General features: G+C 52.3%; 8 protein-coding genes across 8 annotated transcripts; 4 read left to right on the plus strand and 4 right to left on the minus strand.

The window, feature by feature from the left end:
- Positions 1-96: 96 nt before the first annotated feature.
- On the minus strand, positions 97-4,500 carry SNOG_03117 (hypothetical protein; the record flags this gene model as incomplete). Its single annotated transcript, XM_001793648.1, has 4 exons — positions 97-1,219; positions 1,336-1,655; positions 2,127-3,290; positions 3,337-4,500. 4 exons carry the CDS (start codon positions 4,498-4,500, stop codon positions 97-99), a joined length of 3,771 nt encoding a protein of 1,256 aa, XP_001793700.1.
- A 761-nt stretch (positions 4,501-5,261) lies between these two features.
- On the plus strand, positions 5,262-7,396 carry SNOG_03118 (hypothetical protein; the record flags this gene model as incomplete). Its single annotated transcript, XM_001793649.1, has 3 exons — positions 5,262-5,537; positions 5,591-6,097; positions 6,245-7,396. The coding sequence occupies 3 exons, from the start codon at positions 5,262-5,264 to the stop codon at positions 7,394-7,396; spliced, it is 1,935 nt and encodes a 644-aa protein (XP_001793701.1).
- Positions 7,397-8,194: 798 nt separating this feature from the next.
- On the minus strand, positions 8,195-8,517 carry SNOG_03119 (hypothetical protein; the record flags this gene model as incomplete). Its single annotated transcript, XM_001793650.1, has 2 exons — positions 8,195-8,377; positions 8,497-8,517. 2 exons carry the CDS (start codon positions 8,515-8,517, stop codon positions 8,195-8,197), a joined length of 204 nt encoding a protein of 67 aa, XP_001793702.1.
- A 701-nt stretch (positions 8,518-9,218) lies between these two features.
- SNOG_03120 (hypothetical protein) lies at positions 9,219-10,541 on the plus strand (the record flags this gene model as incomplete). Its single annotated transcript, XM_001793651.1, has 6 exons — positions 9,219-9,396; positions 9,556-9,635; positions 9,774-10,005; positions 10,104-10,113; positions 10,162-10,226; positions 10,273-10,541. The coding sequence occupies 6 exons, from the start codon at positions 9,219-9,221 to the stop codon at positions 10,539-10,541; spliced, it is 834 nt and encodes a 277-aa protein (XP_001793703.1).
- A 1,064-nt stretch (positions 10,542-11,605) lies between these two features.
- Positions 11,606-11,884, plus strand: SNOG_03121 (hypothetical protein; the record flags this gene model as incomplete). The annotated part of the gene is made up of 1 exon (XM_001793652.1): positions 11,606-11,884. One exon carries the CDS (start codon positions 11,606-11,608, stop codon positions 11,882-11,884), a length of 279 nt encoding a protein of 92 aa, XP_001793704.1.
- Positions 11,885-12,908: 1,024 nt separating this feature from the next.
- SNOG_03122 (hypothetical protein) lies at positions 12,909-13,266 on the minus strand (the record flags this gene model as incomplete). The annotated part of the gene is made up of 2 exons (XM_001793653.1): positions 12,909-13,063; positions 13,119-13,266. 2 exons carry the CDS (start codon positions 13,264-13,266, stop codon positions 12,909-12,911), a joined length of 303 nt encoding a protein of 100 aa, XP_001793705.1.
- A 2,463-nt stretch (positions 13,267-15,729) lies between these two features.
- On the minus strand, positions 15,730-17,352 carry SNOG_03123 (hypothetical protein; the record flags this gene model as incomplete). Its single annotated transcript, XM_001793654.1, has 1 exon — positions 15,730-17,352. One exon carries the CDS (start codon positions 17,350-17,352, stop codon positions 15,730-15,732), a length of 1,623 nt encoding a protein of 540 aa, XP_001793706.1.
- Positions 17,353-18,758: 1,406 nt separating this feature from the next.
- Positions 18,759-20,072, plus strand: SNOG_03124 (hypothetical protein; the record flags this gene model as incomplete). The annotated part of the gene is made up of 2 exons (XM_001793655.1): positions 18,759-18,805; positions 19,067-20,072. The coding sequence occupies 2 exons, from the start codon at positions 18,759-18,761 to the stop codon at positions 20,070-20,072; spliced, it is 1,053 nt and encodes a 350-aa protein (XP_001793707.1).
- Positions 20,073-20,491: the final 419 nt, after the last annotated feature.

Below are 20,491 nucleotides of genomic sequence, written 5' to 3' on the forward strand. Positions count from 1 at the left end.
ACCTTCAAAGGGGAAAGTAGCATTCAAAAAGAGCAACTGTAACAATGCTGCGCGAGTCATAAGTCTTGAGCAAAAGCAGCCCTGCGCCCCACTTGATCACTCCTGAAAGCTCATCTCCAAAACCCACGGCCTTCGCTTCTCTAGATCCAGAATGACTTGGCCAAAAAGCCCGTTCGCCCAGCTGAACCAACTCCTCGTGTAACTCCCCTCTTGGTGGCTGTCCACGCTCTCATGCATCAGTCCTAGCCCACTGGTACTTGACAGCAGCATCTTGAGGTTCGATATGATTTCCGCATCGTCCTCGCTGGTGAGGATAGTCATGATGTTTGCCATAGGCCAGGCTTTTCCTGGCCAGGTGTGCGGGGATCCCAGGCCCGTGATGACGGGTCCGCGTGAGAAGTACGGATTATCTCGGGACAGGATCTTGCGTCGTGTGTTTTGATAGACGGGGTCGTGAACAGTAGTGTAAGAGAGGAAGGGGGCCGATAGTAGAGAGGGGACGTTCGGATCGTCCATTGAGATATGGGAACCATACCCGTCGACCTCGAAGGCGTAGATTTTGCCATATTTCGGGTCGGTTATGATAGCATGGTCCACGATGCCGCGATTGATGCCAGTGGCCATTTCACGCATTCGGGAAGTGAGCTTACCGTCGGCAGGTTCGATGCGAGACATTATGTTTGACGAAGTGTTGAGGGCGGAGCTGAACATCATGTTGGAGGGGACCAAGTATTGGTAGATACACGCATCGTCGCTGGGACGGTGGAAGGAGCGGACGAGGCCAATATGCCCTCGGTGCGGGGAACCATTACAGTTGTTGATGGGCGTGCCGCCGTAAGGAGCACAATAGGTGTAGGGCGTGTGTTGCCATTTGCCATCGTCATCGTAGGAATCAATCATCATGCTCTCTGCTGTTTGAAGAATAAGGTCGACAGCCTTGGTCCAGTTTGAAGACTTCTGAAAGAATTCGAAGTCGCCGGTGGCAGTTACGTAGTCTGTAGATAGCTGCAGGAACGAGGCAACTGAATCGAGCTCCCATTGGCATGAGAAGACTCTAAAGTAATCATACGGTGGCGAGATCGTGTCACTATTTTGACTGCTCTTCCGAACTATGCCACTTTCATCTGGGGCTTGGAAGGCGTTGCAGAAGGGGTTCGATAGGATGTATCGCGCCTGCAAGTTGATCGCCCCTCGGAACAGGCTGGCAAGGCTGTCGAGGCTGGAATTGGCTTTCAGCACACTAATGTAGGATTGCAATTGGTTTGCAGAGTCTGAGGTTTTAGTTTAGGAAGACCTTCTTTGTGAGGGACATGTTGAAACTCACCGCGGAGCCACATGGCCTCGATATCGCCCGTGATGAGGAAAGTCAACTCTTCTTTCATCCCCTCTTTGATTGTGCCGTCGGCAGCCACAGTAGTTGCATTCGACCAGCCGTGCCACCCAACTGTGGTGTCCAGCGTGCTCGGCCAGCTATTTTGGAACAGACGGAAGAGGTCAGGATCCACGATGACATTCTTCAATCTCTCAATTTCGTCTTCAATCTCCTGAACGCGAAATGTCCGGCACGGCGCGATAGGCCGCATGTCAGAAAGTCCATATTTGCCTGTCGAGAACGGTTCGTGACGCTGCGCAGAATATCCAGTGTAGATAGGACACTGCGCTAATGCCAGGGGCACCAGAAAAGTCGACGCTACAATTGAGCGCCACATCGCGAAGGGCTCAATGGAAGGAAGTCCGAAGCGCAACAAACGCACTAGACGTGGAATACAGCGGCTTAAACAAGCGCTAAAATGAACGACTAAGACTACAGGTCTACGTGTAGAGCTGCACCGAAAGCTGTGAGTTCAGATGGTAGGTGTTTTGGAAGCCAAGCTTTGCCCGAGAACCGTGGCTGGTCCACACATTCCGTGTTCGGCAAGACGAGAATCAGCAGCGCAAGGGGCAGGGAGAGAACGATGCTGAACGCGCAACAGGGAGAAGATACAGGAGACAGGTGGTTGTCCAGGAAGCTGTTTGAAGGTTCTTTTCAAGCCGAGTCAGCTGCACTTCATTTGAATATAGATTGCTAGCCAAGACATTCCGCGGGGCGAGTGAGATACAACCTAACCCTTCACGATAGCGCGAACTCTTTTCCTCTCTTCTGCGTCGAGGACCCATGACATGCCGGAATCATCGGTGGTTTTTTCGGCAACCTCTTGCCATTCATCATCCTCCATGTTCATGATCAGCGTCATCTGCGTACATTTGGTGAAAGCGTCGCGGAGACCATATTTACCACCGGCAACAGCGGCGGCGATGATACCTGCAATGTCACGCTCCAGGCGAACAGCTCCCAGCTCGTTAACTCGTCCGTAGTAGCTTCTAATGCGCTTCTCGAGTGCGCTAGCGAGGTAGTTTAGGGCTAACGTAAGCAAGCGGTCAAAGTTCGCAGCAGTCAAGATGCGCTTGATGGGACGAATCACGACGCCCCAGCCTCGATCAAAACGAGACTTGACCAGATCAGTGTCATCATCCTCGTCGTCGTCCATGTCGTCTTCATCTTCTTGTGGGGCATAATCGATATCGCGGAAGGCCTCGGCCAAAATTGGCCGAATGCGGGGTTTGAGCACCTCGGAGAACAGAACAGTGATTCCATCGTTGATCAGCTCACTACTCTTCGACACGAAGCCGTTTTGTAGAGCTTTCAATCTACCCTCAACGAAGACGGCATCATGTCCAAAAGGGTAGAGCTCCTGCAAAGGTGATTTGGTATCCTCATCATCAGATTGAGGGCGCTTGTTGAGTTGCTGGTCAATGATGCGCTTGACGTAGTCGTTGGACACATCGAGATTATTGGTGAGGAGTAGGAATGCAATGACTTTGCTCTCAGGAGGCAGCCCACCTTGTATGACAGGCTTGGGATAGCACTCGTCGCGCATCTTCCGTTGGATCATGCCAATGAAGTCGTTACCTAGGATGTGGGCGATTGTAGGCTCCACGTTGGCGATGATAGCACGTTGCGAAGTGGCTAGCGTCCTCTGTAAGACTTGGTTGACGATGTACATGACATCGTCTACCGCAGAAGTGATGAACGGTGGGTTCGAGCCAAGTGGTTTTGACGGGTTGAGTGTGAGATCTGACGGTGATTCGTCGAGCTGGAAGGCCTTTTCCACAGAGCGCCGGAAAAAGAACTGTGTCATGACGTTGAAGGGCTCGACTAGGTGGCTCGAGACCTTTTTCTGGAGATTGCTTGTGGCCAAGAATTCTGGCATCACCAGACCGTGATCGATGCGCTCTTCAGGTTGGGAAGACTGCTCGCGTGAGCAGACGTGATGATGAAGATTTTGAAGAACTTACAGCGCACTTGTCGGAGATGAACCTCGAGTACAAGGCCCACCTCCCAAGCATCAGAGCACTCTCCCCAAGTAGGCCATCGACTTCTTTCATGTTGACGCCCTCGTCTTCGCTCGTGCGCACTGCATTGGCGGGTGAGTTCGAGCGAGGAGTACCACCAGCAGGCTTCTGAGTAGGAAAGAAGCTCTGGACGAGGAAAGAGTAGGCATACGACTTGATGTCGGTGAGCTTGCGGTCAATGTTGCGTTCATCATGCCAGGTGTCGAGCATGATGCCACCTTGAACGTCGGCTTCTATCTGCAGTCGCTCGATGACTTTGGCCATCATGCCGGGCCCGTAGTGTTGTTCTACGAGTGGCTCATGGCCGTCTACGATTTGGGCAATGTGTTCGAAGAGCTTCGTGATGGTGTTGCCGTAGAAGAAGCCCTCTTTTCTCTGAGCTGGCGGGGCCGAATTGAAGTTGGCTCGCGCCCTGGCAGCTACGCCCTGGCAGACATATCGTCCGTACGCATCCAGGCCGACGTTTGTTCGTCCAATCAAGGGGAACAGCTTGAAGAAGCGCGTGACTTTGGAGCCGTCGCCTTCCTTTGCAGCCTTTTCAAACTCGCGCAGGAACAGGCCACACAGCGACTCGGCGGCGGCGTCCAGCGTGACCCGCGGCGGGTCGGGCACCTCTGCAGTCGGCACAATCTCCTCTGCAAAGCTGCCGTTCACAACCTCGTCGGGTATCTTGGAGGCGCGACTGAGATAGCTGGCGGCCGTCTCCCAGTCCTGCGGGGCGCCCATGGAGCCATGGACGCCCAGCACGCATGCCTTGAGCTCGGCGACCTGCTCGACCACCTCCAGCGTCGCCTTGACGTTGGTCTGCTCCTGGTCCAGGCGCTTCACGGCGCTCGAGATGCGGTTCGCAGTCGAGGCAGCGTCCGAGAGCATGCCATTGCTGATGGCGCGCGTGTTGACGGCCTGGGAGCCGAGGTGGGCGCGGAGGAGGTCGAGACGGCCGAGTTCGCGCGACAGGTCCTTCTGCGATGCGATGAGCGTGTTGAGGCGCTGCGTGACGGTGGCTTCCTGGTGGTGCAGCTGCTGGAGGGCGGCATGGAGCTCAGCCACCGAGGTGGCGGCGAAGACGTCGCTCGGGGGGTCGAGGTGGCCATTTGCAACGGCCATGCTGCAGCACCGGCAGATGGATTCACTACGTAGTGTCTGTAGGCTCTGCGAGCGATTGGGGCGCAAATAGACGCTCGGGAGGGCTCCAAGGTTCCGTGTTGGTGGGCTCTCGGCCGTTTCCTTGGCTGTGACGCAGTGCGGGTTCGTTGCCAGGGACCATTATTTGGGCCGTTGACTGGACAAGCTTGTTTCAAGAAGCTCGCAGCCGGCGCTCCCACAGTTGCTTGACATTGACACCTGCGCGCAAGTTTGTGCACAATTCACGCAATCCACGTAGCTCACACTGTCCATTGAAGCCCACAAGTGCAAGTGAAGCCCACGACGCCAACGCACCAATCGCCGCGTGCATCTAGATCCAGCCGTACGCACCACGATTACGACGAACTGCGCCTTCCTCGCCTGCACGCTTGCGGCCCCAGGATTCAGACAGACGCCATATCGACCCTCGCCGCTGCGAAAACACAAAATACAGTGCCCCTCTCCACCCCGACGCTCTTCTCCCGCCGCATTCCTCGTCTTCATTTCCGCCGTCACCGTGCGGTCCGGCCTAAACAGACTTCCGCATCCGTCGCTTCCTCCGCACCCACGAGCACACCTCGTGCGCCTCTCCGCCGTGCAACACCTTCACCGGTTGCCTTTATGCTTCCGCGACCATAGCCTGCTCTCCCACCTACAGCCTGCCCTGCACCGCGTCACCGGCACGCTAGACATCCTACAGCATCCGCTTCCGCAGCCGTGGGCCGCCCCACAAGTCATCCACCATGGATGCGACTGCACATGTCCTCTATGCCGCCAATGATCTCCATGCTCGCGCTGGCGGTATGGGCGGCGACACCGCCAGTCGCCCAGGCTCATACAAAATTATTGGTCTTGTTCTAGCCATTGCATCCGGCGTTTTTATCGGCACATCATTCGTTATCAAGAAGCATGGCCTGTTACAAGCCAACGAAAAGTACAATGAAGAGGCCGGAGAGGGCTATGGATACCTCAAGAACGCCTGGTGGTGGCTCGGCATGACCCTGATGATTCTTGGAGAGGTCAGTCTTACCATTCCTCGACGGCCACCAAGTCATGCTAACTGACAAGTCAGGTGTGTAATCTGGTCGCATATGCTTTCACTGACGCTATCCTCGTCACCCCCATGGGAGCCTTATCTGTCGTCATTTGCGCCATACTGTCCACCATTTTCTTGAAAGAGCGCCTCAGTTTTGTAGGAAAAGTCGGGTGTTTCAATTGCATCATCGGATCTGTCGTCATCGCAGTGAATGCTCCCGAGCAGTCGTCTGTTGCGCGCATTCAAGACATGAAGCGATGGGTCATTGCGCCTGGCTTTCTCAGCTACGCGGGCGTCGTCATCATCGCATGCGTTGTCATCGCCCTCTGGCTGGGTCCCAAGTACGGCAAGAAGACCATGATGGTGTACATCACCATCTGCAGTCTGATTGGAGGTTTGAGTGTCGTCGCAACCCAAGGTCTTGGTGCAGCTGTCGTCGCTCAGGCCTCTGGAAAATACGGGGGACAGTTTAAGGAATGGTTCCTTTACGTCCTCCTAGTCTTCGTGGTCATCACTTTGCTCACCGAGATCATCTACCTCAACGTAAGCCAAGGTCGCGCCCTATGATACCCAGCAGCACTAATCTTCCCATAGAAAGCACTCAATCTTTTCAATGCCGCCCTGGTTACCCCAACCTATTATGTCTTTTTTACCTCCGCCACCATAGTTACGTCTGCCGTACTTTTCCAGGGATTCAAGGGCACGCCCCTGCAAATCGTCACCGTCATCATGGGCTTCTTCCAGATCTGCTCCGGTGTTGTGCTACTGCAGCTTTCGAAATCTGCCAAAGACGTTCCGGACGCGGCGGTCTTCAAGGGAGACCTTGATCAAGTGCGACAGGTCGCCGAGGTGGAAGAACCAGAATACGAGCCTAGGGCTGACGCCCTTCGTGGTGGTAGTGCCATCTTGCGCTCACTTTCTAGGGCGAGATCTGAGAAAGAGGCAATGGAAGTGCGCAAGATCAAGGAAGAGCACATGCAACCCATCGGTGAAGGCGAGCAAGTCGAATTCGACGGCATCAGACGACGACGCACTATCATGGACCCCAACCGACCACTCACGCGAAGCGGTACCACCGTACAAACCAAGATGGCTCATCCACCGCTGGGTATGTCTCACTTCCCGACATACGAGTCGGACGACGACAACGATAGCTTCCACCCTGGGTTTTTCCAAAGGCTGCGCTCGCGGGGCAAATCGACTAGTAGTCGAGGGAGCGCGCATGCAGTTGGCTCTTCTGGTGTCGGCATGAAAAATCTCCCTCCTATACCTACGGACGGCGCTTCGGACGTTTCGGACAAAGACTCATACAAATACAACATAACGCAAGATACCTCGTACAAACCAAATGACGCTCACATCCAATTTGCCGAGCTTCCCCATCCCGGTATGCCGCCCGAGCGTACCGCGTCTCCAAGTTCTCTTGAAGTACCAAGACAGCCTGCCAATATCGCCAAGCGCCAGTTCTCTTTCCAGAACGTCTTCCATCGTAATCGTGGCGACTCCACCGGAGAAGCATCAGGGAGTAGAAGACCGACAAGTCGTAACAGTCGAAAGAGCAGTAGGGATGGCAAAGACGTTGCTACTGAAGAAGAGCGACTGGGTCTGGTCAAGGGCGACTCATCCAATCTGCTACCTATAGCAAGTCACATAAGCGAAGAGCCCAATCTGGTCTCATACTCAGACGAACCAGACTGGTCAATGCCACGGAGTCAAAGCCCAGGCTACTCACCCATCCGCTCGGCGCCGCCGCCACGAAGAGTTGATACCGAAGACGACGTCGATCCGCGCGACGACAAAGAGTTCGAGAAGGGCCGTCCAAACTCGAACGTTTTCTTGTAATCTTCTCTTGGATGGTTTATATTTCCTATTAGCGAGTCTGAGCGTTTTATATCCTTAATCTCGTTCTTGGATGTCGTTGCATAAGCCTCTTTTTGTATATGTGCACTGGCATCGTTTGTGCCTGCTGTAACGATGTAATGAGGAGGAAGCCTGTAGAATTTCGGGTGGCTGCATACATAGATGGGACGTTGCGGAGTGATCAGGCCGCGGAAAATACAGGGTACATATGGGGAGTCGCATTGACTTTTGGGCGATTGGTCGTCTGGTTTAGCGCTTATATTGAGGATTTGGGGAGGTGTATGAACGAATGGAGTGGTCAAGCAATCGGTCCGTGAACGAAATAGAGTGTAAGATGACAGCATTTACGTTCAACGGTCTTTAAGGTGATCTGATCCAGTCCAATCAGCTACTATCCCGACACATCAGACCAAAGGCTTATCGCCTGGTTTTGAGTTTAACGGTACATGTCAGATCAAATCATGCCACTCGACCGGACTCATTACCATGTCCGAGTATTGTCAGGACGGGCTATCCATCTTGCTGACAGTGTAGATGAGAGATAGCCATGCCACCCGAAAGGAACTGCAAGATCCCGCGGGATAAGTCGCTCTGTCCAAATTATACTTTCTTCGAGAACCGGACCACAGAAGGACGATGTGGACGACTAAAGTCATCTAGCTTTGCGCCGTTCCTTACACCACACTCTTTCTGAACATTGAACCGTGTTGCGGGAAGTACCGAACACAGGCCACGGCTTTTTTCATCAACGGCGACATTGAGTCGTATACCATCCAGCCATCACATCGAATAGTCCACTTCACCTCGTCGCCATGTGGTACCACCTGTGTAGACGCCAGTGACAGCGGCATCACGATACCGACTCTTGGCCAGTTCGTCAATGCTCTGGCTCAGCGGTAAGCCAGTCGGGATAAAGTCCGTTAGCTTGCAGACGCACCGAAGCTTGGAGTGCTCCAGCCGCACCTAGGTACCAGTTATTGTGTTGCTATCAGAAAACGACACCTCGGCACAACTCTCGATACCCAGATCACTGGACGATCTGCACGTTCCCATGCATGCTTATGCCATACTAAGCGGCTTACATGGCTGTTTTCGCGGTTCATGATCGACCTTGAAAATGAAACACATCCCGCCCTTCCACCACCACCACCAGGACACATCTTATGGAATTGTTTGGATCGCGCCTGTTGCTGCCCAATTCCGGCATTCTACCACCACCTGGGATTCGCGCTAAACGCGGCTCTAGTGGGCGATCTGAGTTACTACTTACGCTAGATAGTTTAGTCGAAGACATCTGGGCCTCGGGACAGATCCCCCGCGGATGACGACTGGATCCTGCCAGGCCGTTCTGAGACGATTGGCGCATGTACCACACAGATGGTACACCGAGATGGGAAACGTGGGAGCAGTCACTACGCGTAGCTTTGCAGTCCGGCCATCCAAACTTGCCAGGATACACGTTCGGTACCCACTTGCCCTGACGGAGCGTCAATCCATTTCATTGTCCTCTGATCATGCTAATTCGTAGCGCTCATTGGCGCATTCGAGTTCTTTTCCCGCCCCTGGGAAACTCAAAACTCAAACCCTTCCATATGATCGAGAGAAAATCATCGGTTTGGTATTAACATTGGGTGCTCGTTTGTTTCTGCTTGTCGTCCTGTTTCACATTCGACTCGACATTCACGCCTCGGCATGTTATTATATGCTTGACGGATCTCGCGCGGAACCTACCGAAGTCTTTACATACGCCTAGCGGAATACTTTGGCTTTTTCTCTCTGATTGCGTCTTTCTTTCAGCAGCATTATGGCGACGAGTGCGTTTGGTGGTGTGGACATCAGCCAGTTCAACTTCAACGACAAAACATCTCGTGCCGATAGCGTGCGGATAGCAAACGGCATACTTATCGGCCTGGTCTTGGTCGTTATCGGTCTGCGATTGTTTTCGAGGCTCAAGTTTTTGAAACGAATCTTTGTCGATGACAGTAAGTGTCTGAGAAGCTGGTTGTATTCCAACACTGACATAGCTGCCAGTCCTAATTACCATTGCTGCCGTATTCACGTTAGCTCTTGCGTCGACGAGCATTGCTGGTAGGTTGACCCTTATGGTTCTTCAGCGTGAACAAGTTTGACACGAAGAACAGCTACTTCCTCGGGCCTTGGCACTCACGTATGGCTACTTCCCTTGCCCACGCTTTTTGAGCAGGTCAAGAGCTGCATTCTGGTACGTATACCATGAGTTCCGCAAGACCTGCTTCTAACTCATCACCTGCAGTATCTGCTCATCTGCCAGGTATTGTATGCTTGTGCGATAGGTTGTACAAAGGTCGCAATCATCTCGTCGTACCTACGACTTATCCAGGGCAAGACTTTCCGGCTCATAATGTACATGACATTATTCATCGTTGTCGGGCTCTGGATCTGTGGCATATTCGTGTCTCTCTTCCAATGCGACCCTGTTGATCAGGCGTGGAAAATCGACCCCAACCGCAAGTGCATCAACTACGTCAATTATCTGTATGCCAGTTCGGCGGTCAACGTCTTCACCGATGTTGTCCTCTGTATACTGCCGATACCATATCTCTGGAAACTGAGTAAGTCGTCTCCAAAGAACCGTCGGAACTTTTACTCATTCTTACTCAATCAGAAATGCCCGTGAGGCAGCGTATAGTCTTATGTCTCCTCTTTGTAGGCGGCGCCGGGTAAGTCAGAACCCTACAACGTCGAGAGTCGCTCCTGATCAAGTCTAGTGCATGCATTGCAGGCATTATTCGAATAGCATACCTGGACACCCTGCGAGTTCTGGATGTACTTTGTGAGTAGCTGTTTCACCTCCACGTTCATGCGCTGATTCCAAACAGTCGAAACAGTTCCGATTCTGAACCTGTCCGTTATCGAATGCAGTCTCGGCATCATCTGCGTCAGCATACCTGCTCTCCGCCCCATGGTCGTGCAAATCTTCCCGAACGGCTCACGAGCATCGCAAACAGCGTCAACGACGATGAACAAACCTTACGACTCTGGGACCATACCCTTGAGTGAGGTCTCAGGAGGATTCCCGAAGACTGCGAAGCTCCCTCCAATCAACGAGGCCAACACTCGGCCATTTGAACGTCTGTCGTCTGTCTAGGACGGAAGCTCTGAAGATGTGGGAGCTCGCGCAGGATCCCGGACTCTTCTTTCACGGAGATCGATCATGAGGAAGAGCGCACGAGTCTGTGCTTTCAGGCATCCTGCCGCAGACATTGGCGTGATTGTCGCGGCCTATAAAAAAAAGCTATTGAGTCACGGTATCTGCTCGATGATGGAGGCAGCGGCCACAACATGCACAGTACACATGCTACGGAGGCTTTTCACTGTACACCCGATCGGAGCACGCATGTTAAGTTGAAGCTGAGGGCCAATACAACAGGCCATCAGCGGAAGATGAACTTTGCAGATGCCACGATGGAAACGCTACCTCAATCATACCGACTCTCGTAAGATCTCATTTCGGAGATCTATAAAGGGAGGCTCATGAATAAGCCCAACACCGGGTAGGTGCTTATCCGCAATAGGCTTTCATCAGGGCCAAGGATGCCAAGGCAGCTGAGCATTTCGGCCCTCAGTTGTATCTAGTAAAGAAGAGGGAAATGGCAGGGCTGTGTGGGCAGCCTTATTTCTAGGCACCACAAGATGATGCTGCAAAGGTTCCAAGGTTGTGCAGAAGGCTACAACGCTAAGCTGATTCGTGTCACACCAACCCGCAGATGGCAGGTGCGAATTTGGCGATGAAGCGCATCAAGAGGTGGAATACCTAGCCAGCGAAGGTTGAAGCGCTCAGTGTTATCGTGACAAATGTTTGTGAACGTTAGAGTGTCGCAATATCAGAAGACCGTGTGATCCAAAGAGTCCGTGGCGCAGCATAATCGATGTCATGGCTAAACTGTGTAGATCATGATGGTGGTGGCGGCTGAGTATGAGTGGGCGATCTTGCGGTCGGTCAGCGGCAGTGCATCTCTGATGACCGCTTCTAGTGCGATCCTACTATACACCGCTTGGCCATTGCCAGCAGGACAGCATGTGTATATAAACACACTACCCCAGACTCCTACACTATCTCCACCAAATTAAACCCCAAGTCAAACAAACACGAACCCTCTCCACCAAATTCTCAAGCACTCAAATATCTTCATCTATTATCAACCACACATCATGAAGTTCGCCGCATTCTCAACCCTCCTCTTCGCGACCCTCGCGCTCGCATCTCCAGCCGCGCAACCACAACCCGAAGCCGCCGCGGCAGTAGCGCAACCACTCGAAATCGCAGCACGTTACCCTGCGCCCGTCCTCGAAGCGCGCAAAAAGAAGCCAAGCGGCAGCAACGGCAACAACACAAACAGCACCGGCGCCGCAGACATGCTCGCACCGAGTCGCGCACTCCAGCTTGGCGCGTTGGGCCTGGGTGTCATGCAGATTACCAAGTTGTGGTAGTTGCGCGATGATGGAAAATTGGAGGACGAGTCATTGCCCGGGCGGATATATACCTGTTTTTTTTTTTTCTTTTGTACGATGAAGTTGCGAGCAAGATACCACGATTCTTTAGTAATGACATGAGAGTTTAATGATGCGCGATCCAAGACCTTGTTGCAATTTTGCTGGTGGGGTTGTACGGCGTGAAAGTATCTGCGCTACGTCATTTTGCTGACCGGATATTTCACTTTCGCATGTCGATGGCAGGTTTTTTCGTGGTCGAGGATCGGTGTGACACGCGATCATGCGTCTGCGCATTCTATCGCACCTGTAAGCTGTCATCTTGCAAGGAATGCTTTGCACACAGCCACCATTGAACTTCGTGGTGACGATGTAAGGGCTGATGCTGTTCGATTATGGTATGCAGTGTCAGAACACCAGATCAGTGTGGTCAGCATGCGAGCAAGGTGTGACAGAATCATAGCTGCATATCCGAATCATAACCTCTGAAATGATGTCTCGCGGGTAGTAGAAGCCAGCGTATTGAGACCAGAGGTTGTACACACAGTACATATGTAGTTGCTAGCTTATGGCTAGCTATAAGGTTCTTTGACATTAGCAAACTATATTCCCTTGCAAAACGGCCGAACACCGAAGGGAGCGGAACGGATGCCGGTCAGCTCATGTTGTGAATCCTGCACTCTTATTCGCTCAGCATGCTTCCTTCCGTCTCCGGCCATCCCGACATGGAGGCACTCCACACAGTGACACCAGGCACACTTAGTCGGTATACTAATCCTTCCGCTGGAGAATAGCTCAACCGGTGAAGTAATCTGCAAATCACACATGATCATCACCCGAAAGAGGCTTGTGTTCTAAATGCCAAATGAATTACAGCTGACTAGGTACTAATACAACAAGATCGTCCGTCTCAACACCCGGCGACCTGAACGCCAATGTATTTACATATGAGCCATCGTCCTCCATACTAGTACAGTGCACTCGGGACAAGTGATGGTCTTCTGGGTCCGGTGGGAACATCCACTTAAGCAGAGGGAGTGGCTGGGGCAGCGGCGGTGGGGTTAACGTCGCTGCAGAGGAGGGCCTGGCCCAAGATGGGGATCAAGCAGCACTTGGCCTGCTGTCCGCCAGTGGCGCAGACGTCGATGAAGGTGTTGACATCGGCAGGGGTGGTGGTGGCTGATTACAAGTTAGCTATTGGTGTCATCTGGAAGATGATTCTGGGACAACTCACGAGGAGCGCAGTCGAGGTTGGCGAGGTTGAGCACATCAGTGGCACAGCACACTGGGGAGCCGGATGCGCAGAGACCGACCTGGCGCTTGTCCTCGAGAGGAGCAGCGAAGGCAGCGACGGCGAAAGCGAGGATGGTGGTGTAAAGCATGTTGATGGCTTGGGTTGAAAAGATTGGTTTGGAGTGAAGTGGTTGTGGTTGTTGGTAGTTGTAGATGAGGGATGTGGAGTTGATGTTGTGATGATGTTCATTTGTAGGACTTCTGCTCCTCTCTTTATACCTTTGGACCTACCTACTACCGTCAGGGGATGGGCTGTTTAGCACACGGACTTTGCCATGGCAGAAAACAGCATCATCGTCATTGATGGAGTGTGCTTCTGGAAGGATCGGCATCTTCACCATGGACAAAAGCCAAGCGAAGCATTGGCCCCCCCCAGTGCAAGCATACTGCATTAGATCAAAGTGAGGTCTAGGCGAGCCAGGTCACCTCAGATCCATTGTGGAGTGTAGTGTCGCCTCCAAGTTTGGGCCAAAAAGCGAGAACTATCCTTGTTGAGATCCATCCACAACTCCCTCTAGGGCCAGTACTTGTTCAGGAGAAAGTGACGTCGATCGAGAGATTTCAGCTTCAATGCTCCCAAGCTAGTGGTGAGAGTGGCTAAGCAACGAGTGGATGGATTGTTAGGGCTGTTGATCTTGAAACGTGCACGGCAGAAGTTGCCTTCGCATGAAGACAGCAATAGATCTATGATGATCGATGCCGGAGAAGTCACTACTTCTAGCAGCATTGCGATACTTGTGTAACATGGCTTTCAACTACACCTAAGCAACACGGCTCCGCGTACCCTATACACTCAATGAGGCGCAAGAAGGGTGTGATAGCCCTGTAAGCTCAGGACCCCGTTTTCCAAAGAGTGTCCCAACAAATTCCCAAAGCTGTCCGGTGAGAAGGCCCGCAAAGCTGCAGTGTGATAGCAACTCTCCTGATGATCATGGTGAAGTGACGTCGAAGGGCACTGGGGTATGAGGTACCGAACGCTTGTTGACGACAATGGCATGAAAGCTCATCTCCGAAACAAGAATGCCCAGCAAACAGTCCGAGGAGAGAACCCATGTGCCTTGAAAAGTGGGCCAGATCTCCTACGTGGAGCGAGTACGAATACCAAGAATACACAATTGTAACGGTCAACAAATCGTAGGCCCTCATACAGATAGCTCTACAAGAGACGAACATTTTGCGCTTTCTATGAGGTACTTGCAACAACGATCTTTCTTTTCTTAGGCACTCATCCTAGATGGCACTTCGTAGCGATGCAACGGTCTTCAAGTGGCGAAAATGTGTCAACAACAGCCGTTGAACCATGTGGGTGTCGGTGATAGGGGCGACGATCGTGCACTATGAGAAACGTGGAGCTAGGGGCTTGACCAGGTAATGGAACGAATGAGCTATCCTGCTGTCGGTTCCAAGGAACGTTCGGAAGATTGACGGGAACGTAGGGGCTGTTGTCGGTTCGCTTAGCGGCCGTTAAGAGCATGGATGTACCCTTATAGAGACGTATTTCATCCGTAAGTTCGAAAAGAAACATTTTGTCGCATACGGGCAGGTGCTTTCTAGCCTGTTGTAAGGATCATCTCAACGGGTGGATACAATTCAGATACCTTTGACTGCATACACTCTTGCGCAACGCGATACTGTCATGAGAGGGCCGCGATGCATCTGGTGGTGCATAGGAGAAACGCCGGGCGTGGCCCACAACCGTTGTCAGCCACACATCGACTCTACTCGCCGTACCTTCCCCGTTGTGGCCTGCCCATCCGCTGGGTCAGGCTGGATCGACGTCACACAGCGGCAATGCAGGTTCTTCCCCTGCGTTGTCCAAATTCTTGCATTTGGTGATTTACATCATAACTGTCCCTGTGAACCAATGAAAATTGCATTTTCACCAAATTGAGGCTTAGGTTTGCCATCGAAAATTGGAAGCGAGGTCGACATCTTCCACCCGAGGGCGCCACCACGCGCGTAGACCGACGAGGCGCAGAACCCTAGATGAATTCATTGCGACGAGCCGGATGAATTGCTGAAACCCTCATCAGGGCGATGCGTTGGCCAGAAGACATGACATCAGCTTGAGAGCCCTGTGCGCTGCATTGCGAAGGATCTGGACTTGTGGACAGTGCTGAGCGCTTCCAGACACACAGGGGGACGCGCCTGAATGATTGAGATGATCATCTTACGATTCACACACATCAATTGAAGGCACATTATCGAACTGGTTGCATTCGGCAACATTTCTCTATCGCAAACATCCTCGGTATCACAAGCGCACAGAAGCTGTACCTGTGCTACAACCATGGACGAGTACGGAAGAAACACAAGTGGACACAGCATACTGCGAGGATGAAGATGTGGAAGAGTGGTATTAACAGTGGTATCAAGCTCTAATTAGAAATAAATAAACGCCATGCCATGCTACGCTCCGCTATGCTATGCAATTCGAAAAGACTTTTGTTCATGGCAAAACTTGCTGGACACGCACTTTCAAGTATTCATATACTGTCATACTACAAGTACCCTGTGTTGGAGACGTTTTAGGAGTGCGTTTCGACCGAGTTTTAGAAGATGCTGACGAACTTCTTCCATGAACTACGCGGGCTTTCTTCCCAGGTTTCTGCGGGCTCCTCTTCATTCAGCTTGCCTGTAAGCAGATCTGCCTCGGCTGGGTTAATGAACTTGCTTCGTGTCACCACCTTGTGGCCAATGTACAGTACCGCGAACAGGATCAAGCTAATATAGCTGATGAAGAAGTCCTGAACGCTCCAGGGTACGAAGGCGGTGAAGCCTTGCGTAATGGTGATAATGACACAGAAAACAAGCCCATAGATTGCGAGGCCACGGCCGCCCCAGCTCTTGAATGGCAAGGTGTCGCGATCCATGTTTTGTGCCTTCAGCGCGCGCATGAAGCAGATGTGGCAGATGCAAATACAGCTCCAGGCAATAAATCCAGCGACAGAGACGATGTTGAGAAGCCAGTTGAAAGCCTCACCGCCATTTGATGACAGGTTCATGAATGCGAGTAGACCCATGGCAGCTGTCACGGCGGTGGCCCAGTATGGCACGCCACGCTTGGTGGTGCGCTTGAGGAATGCGGGCGCACAATGCTCCTCAGCAAGACCGACAAGGATACGACTTCCAGAGTAGACATTAGAGCTAGCGGCAGAGAGAACCACAGTCAGAAGAATGGCGTTCATGATGTCCGGTAGCGCGCTAACGCCTGCAAGCTTGATGGCGATAACTAGAGGGCTGGAGCCGGCGTTGGTGTCGCCAATAGCAATATCGGGATTGTCATAGGGCACCAGGATACCAATGAAGAAGATAGTGAAGACGAAAAGGATGAAAATGCTCCAGAAAGTCTTGCGGATAGCCTGGGGCATCGTCTTGCGTGGGTTTGTTGATTCTCCAGCTCCAATGGCGCACAGCTCGGTGCCCTGGTATGCGAATCCGGCCTGAATGAGCACAGCCCAGAAACCGACGAACTTAGCAACGGGTCCGGCGGCGAGATAAGGGGCGAATGCGCCTGGTTCGTTCCAGTATTTGAATCCGATGTAACCCTGATCTCCAACACCAGCATTCATGCAAATGGCGAAGATCCAGAAACCGAAAAGCGCAACGACCTTGATCGAAGCAAACCAGAACTCGAACTCGCCAAAGATGTCAACGGGCAGGAAGTTGACGGCAGTGATAGGTACCCAGAAGATGGTGATGAAGATGCCAATATTGAGACTAGAGTCCCACCATTGAATAATCAAACCAGCAGCTGTAAGTTCCAAAGCATACGTGATAGACCATGAAAACCAGTAGATCCATCCCATGGAAAATCCAAGACTAGGGTCGACGAAACGGGCGGCGTATTGTGTGAAGGCTCCAGCAATGGGTAGGTATGTTGCCATCTCCGCAAGACTGAGCATGACCGCGTAGACCAGGGTACCAACGAAGACGTATGCAAGGAGAGCGCCGGCTGGACCAGCAGTCGCGATAGATCCACCAGATGCGATGAAGACACCAGTACCAACAGTTCCACCGATGGCGACGAATTGTAGATGTCTCGAGGAGAGGTTCCTCTTCAGACCATCCTCGTGGACAGCGGTCTGCTTCTCGACATCGCTCGACGATTGGGGAACCGACTTCTCCGATCGAGAGTCGCCCTTGGGAAGGATACCCTCTGCAGCAGTAGCCATGTTGAAGGGTACGTTTGACGTGAAGCCAAAGAATGGGTCGTGGAAATTGACAGATGTCACGGATGTCAAGCATGCAACATCATGGGCATCAACCATATATCAATAACGAGTGGAGTCATCTTGCACGTCTCCATACTGAACCTTCGGGGGTCTCCACGCTCTGGAAAGCCCATGGACCAACAAATTTTCATCGTGGTTCCACTTAAACGGGCAACATAATGGTGTTTGCTGAGGAATGCGAGATGAAGATTTTTTTAGTTCGGCTAAGAACGGGTCTTACCCGCCACACGGTCGCGTCAATCCTCAAGCGACGGTAAAGCGCGTGGGATGAACAAATACCGTCGCGTCGCATGGTTGTATCCGGAGGCGTGGTTGACCTTTACGGAAAACTCTGCTGTGAAGCACCTGCTCGTTGCGCTACGGCTGATGTTCGCGAATGGCCGCAGGGTCGGCCCATTATCGGGTGAGGAAAGAGAAGTCTTCGGATCGACAGAGCCCCATCCATCACTGAAGCTTGTCTCCGCAGCCATCATTTGCACATCGGCTTCGACCGAACCTGACTCGTTTCATCAGTCTGCATCTTGACTAAATGCTGATACGGCTGATATGCTAGAAGTTCTTCCAGTCTGCAACGGGAAGAGTGTCGGAAACGATGAATCCTTCTTCTCCTTTCTGTTCCCAACACTATGGTTCTATTGCCGCATACATCAAGATACAACCGAAGGTCCCACTTAACTTTAAAAACAGTTTTGGCGGCGTGCTGCTCTTATCGAACGAAAGGCTTGGCCGTCGGCGAAGATGTAGAAGGCGAAAGCCTATCCGCAATGCGAAGGAAATACGAACCCCACAGCGGGTGGCCTCAATCATGTGGATCTAGTCAGACGGGTCTCACATCCCTTATGTATTGCTCTTTGACTCGGCGCAAGCGATACAAGGAGAGCGCTGCCTCCAAAGACAATTCGCCAGTCTCGCTGCCATCTTCCTTAAGATCATTCACTCTAGATTCGTGTCAAGCCCGAATATAGTAAGTGGTGGTCGTCGGTCTGCATCATAAGGGTTCAGTTTAGTCAGTCATTCGATGGTCGTACGGAACTAGACCCCGGATGTCTCAGCCTTACGCAGGGCCAGATCCTGTCACCAACTGTCGAACTCAGACACTTCTTTCGCTGGACCGACGATACGTTCAGGCGACAGCTCTTCATCCGGACATGTCTTGAGCCTTCATCATGACGGCCATGGTTGCCCTCGGAGGTGCTGAGCAACGACAACAGCATTCTCCACTACCATCTCTACGCGATCAAGTTGTTCCCATTGCGCTGGCTCTCAGCACAATGTCTCTCCGATCGCTTGTCTGCAACGCTCATCATTACTAACTGTGGTCCCATCTCTATGGATGATTGAGCCTCATGTCTGAATCGATCGTCGATGATGGCAGACCATGCCGTGGCGGTAGGTCTGTCTCATAAGGTCATCTGCATATTAAGGGAAAGTTCATATCGCTGAAGTACTTGCATCATCTCGACTTTGACCACGTATGAAGTTGAGCGACTAATCATCCTTCCTCTAAGCAGACAATCTTCTACCAGTAACAGCACTACCCAGGCACGGTACGAGAAGAGATGACTTCTACCACGAACCCCAAACTTCATTGGACCCAGCGTGTTGCTCTAGTACGACATAATCTCCATTCGGCCCGCCGGACAAACGATTTCAGTTTCTTCAAGTCGCTCCAAGCACAAGCAATCATCGAAGGCACCGATCATGTCGCCCTTCTGTATTCCGCACTCGGCGATAACGCAGACTCTGTCCTTTCGACTCTGGACAATCTCAATGCTGGCATCGCATATGTGCATCAGGATGCCTTCAAAGCTGTATACGACGGTGTCAAGTCCGCCATGCATAATTCCGGGCATTCCTTGGCAGATAGGAAGTCGTTACTGAGGGTTGACGTCTGCCAGCAACGCGACATGGCCGACCACGCCATCGACAAGACTGCAAACTCTGCAGCCAACTTCATCGAGGCTCAGCCCGAACACAGTCAGGATGCTGTCGCGAATGCCTGGATTACCGGGACCACCATCATGGCTGACGCAGTTTCTGTGTGCCTCAAAGAGATGGAGCACCTAGAAGACAGTCTGGACGACTTCATCCGCCTCGAATACTCCTGGAACTGCATCCAATCCTCGGTCGATGCCGCGATTTCGGCCCTTCGCGGAATCTTCAGTCTCATGGCTCCTTCAAACACCAACGAGATTGTCGTCAACAATCCCACTCCACCCCCAGCTCCACAGGGTCTCTTCGGCCGCAACCTAAGCATCTCATCGATCACAGGCTCCGATCATGCTGGCAACGCGAGCAACCGATCTCGCAACTCTTCAACCGCATCAGCATTCAGCCTCTTCAAGCGCGCCTTCAGCCACGGCCAGATCCAGCCTCCTCCTGCCAAAACAGCGCGTACGGGTTCTATCGCGTTACCCGTGCCCGAGGCCAATCCGCGTAGTTTCCGTACGAGCATGAGCGCTGCGTGTCCCACGAAGATGCCGACATTTGGAGAGCACCCACACACTATTTTGACTACCATTCCGCCGACGCCGGCAGCGGATGGCGCAAGAGACGGCGGTCTGCTGAGTCCGTTCAATCATAGTGACGACTACTTCGCTTTTGAGACAGTGGAGAAGAGCAACAAGACGAGTGCAGCAGACGACTTGATGCAGATGTAGGTTTTCGGTCCCTGTAATGATGAACACCTGCTAATTCATGACGCAGTGAGAGTCTTGATCCGCTCTACTCGCCCCTGGTTGGAGAAGTGATCAAGTCGCCCCATACGCCGATACAGTCGGACAGCTTTGATCTGGGTCCGTCTGCTGTTGCTGCGGTTTAATTGTGCATTCGACTCTTTCTCGCAATTCCAAGCTCTTTGCATCTTGTATCTGGAGACACATAAATTGGCCTCGTCTTCAGATACGTCATCCGTCGTTGCGTTGCGTGGTTCTATCATATAAACGACATTCTTTCAGGCATACAAACATCATATATAGTTATATCCAGTAGAGTTCTCAAATTGCAGCAAGACATTGTTAGGTTTGTCGCACAGGCATGGTCCGGCTGTATATCATTCTACCCAAGCGACCTTGAGCGT

Source organism: Parastagonospora nodorum (assembly GCF_000146915.1).
Source record: "Parastagonospora nodorum SN15 chromosome Unknown scaffold_4, whole genome shotgun sequence".
NCBI lineage: Eukaryota > Fungi > Ascomycota > Dothideomycetes > Pleosporales > Phaeosphaeriaceae > Parastagonospora > Parastagonospora nodorum.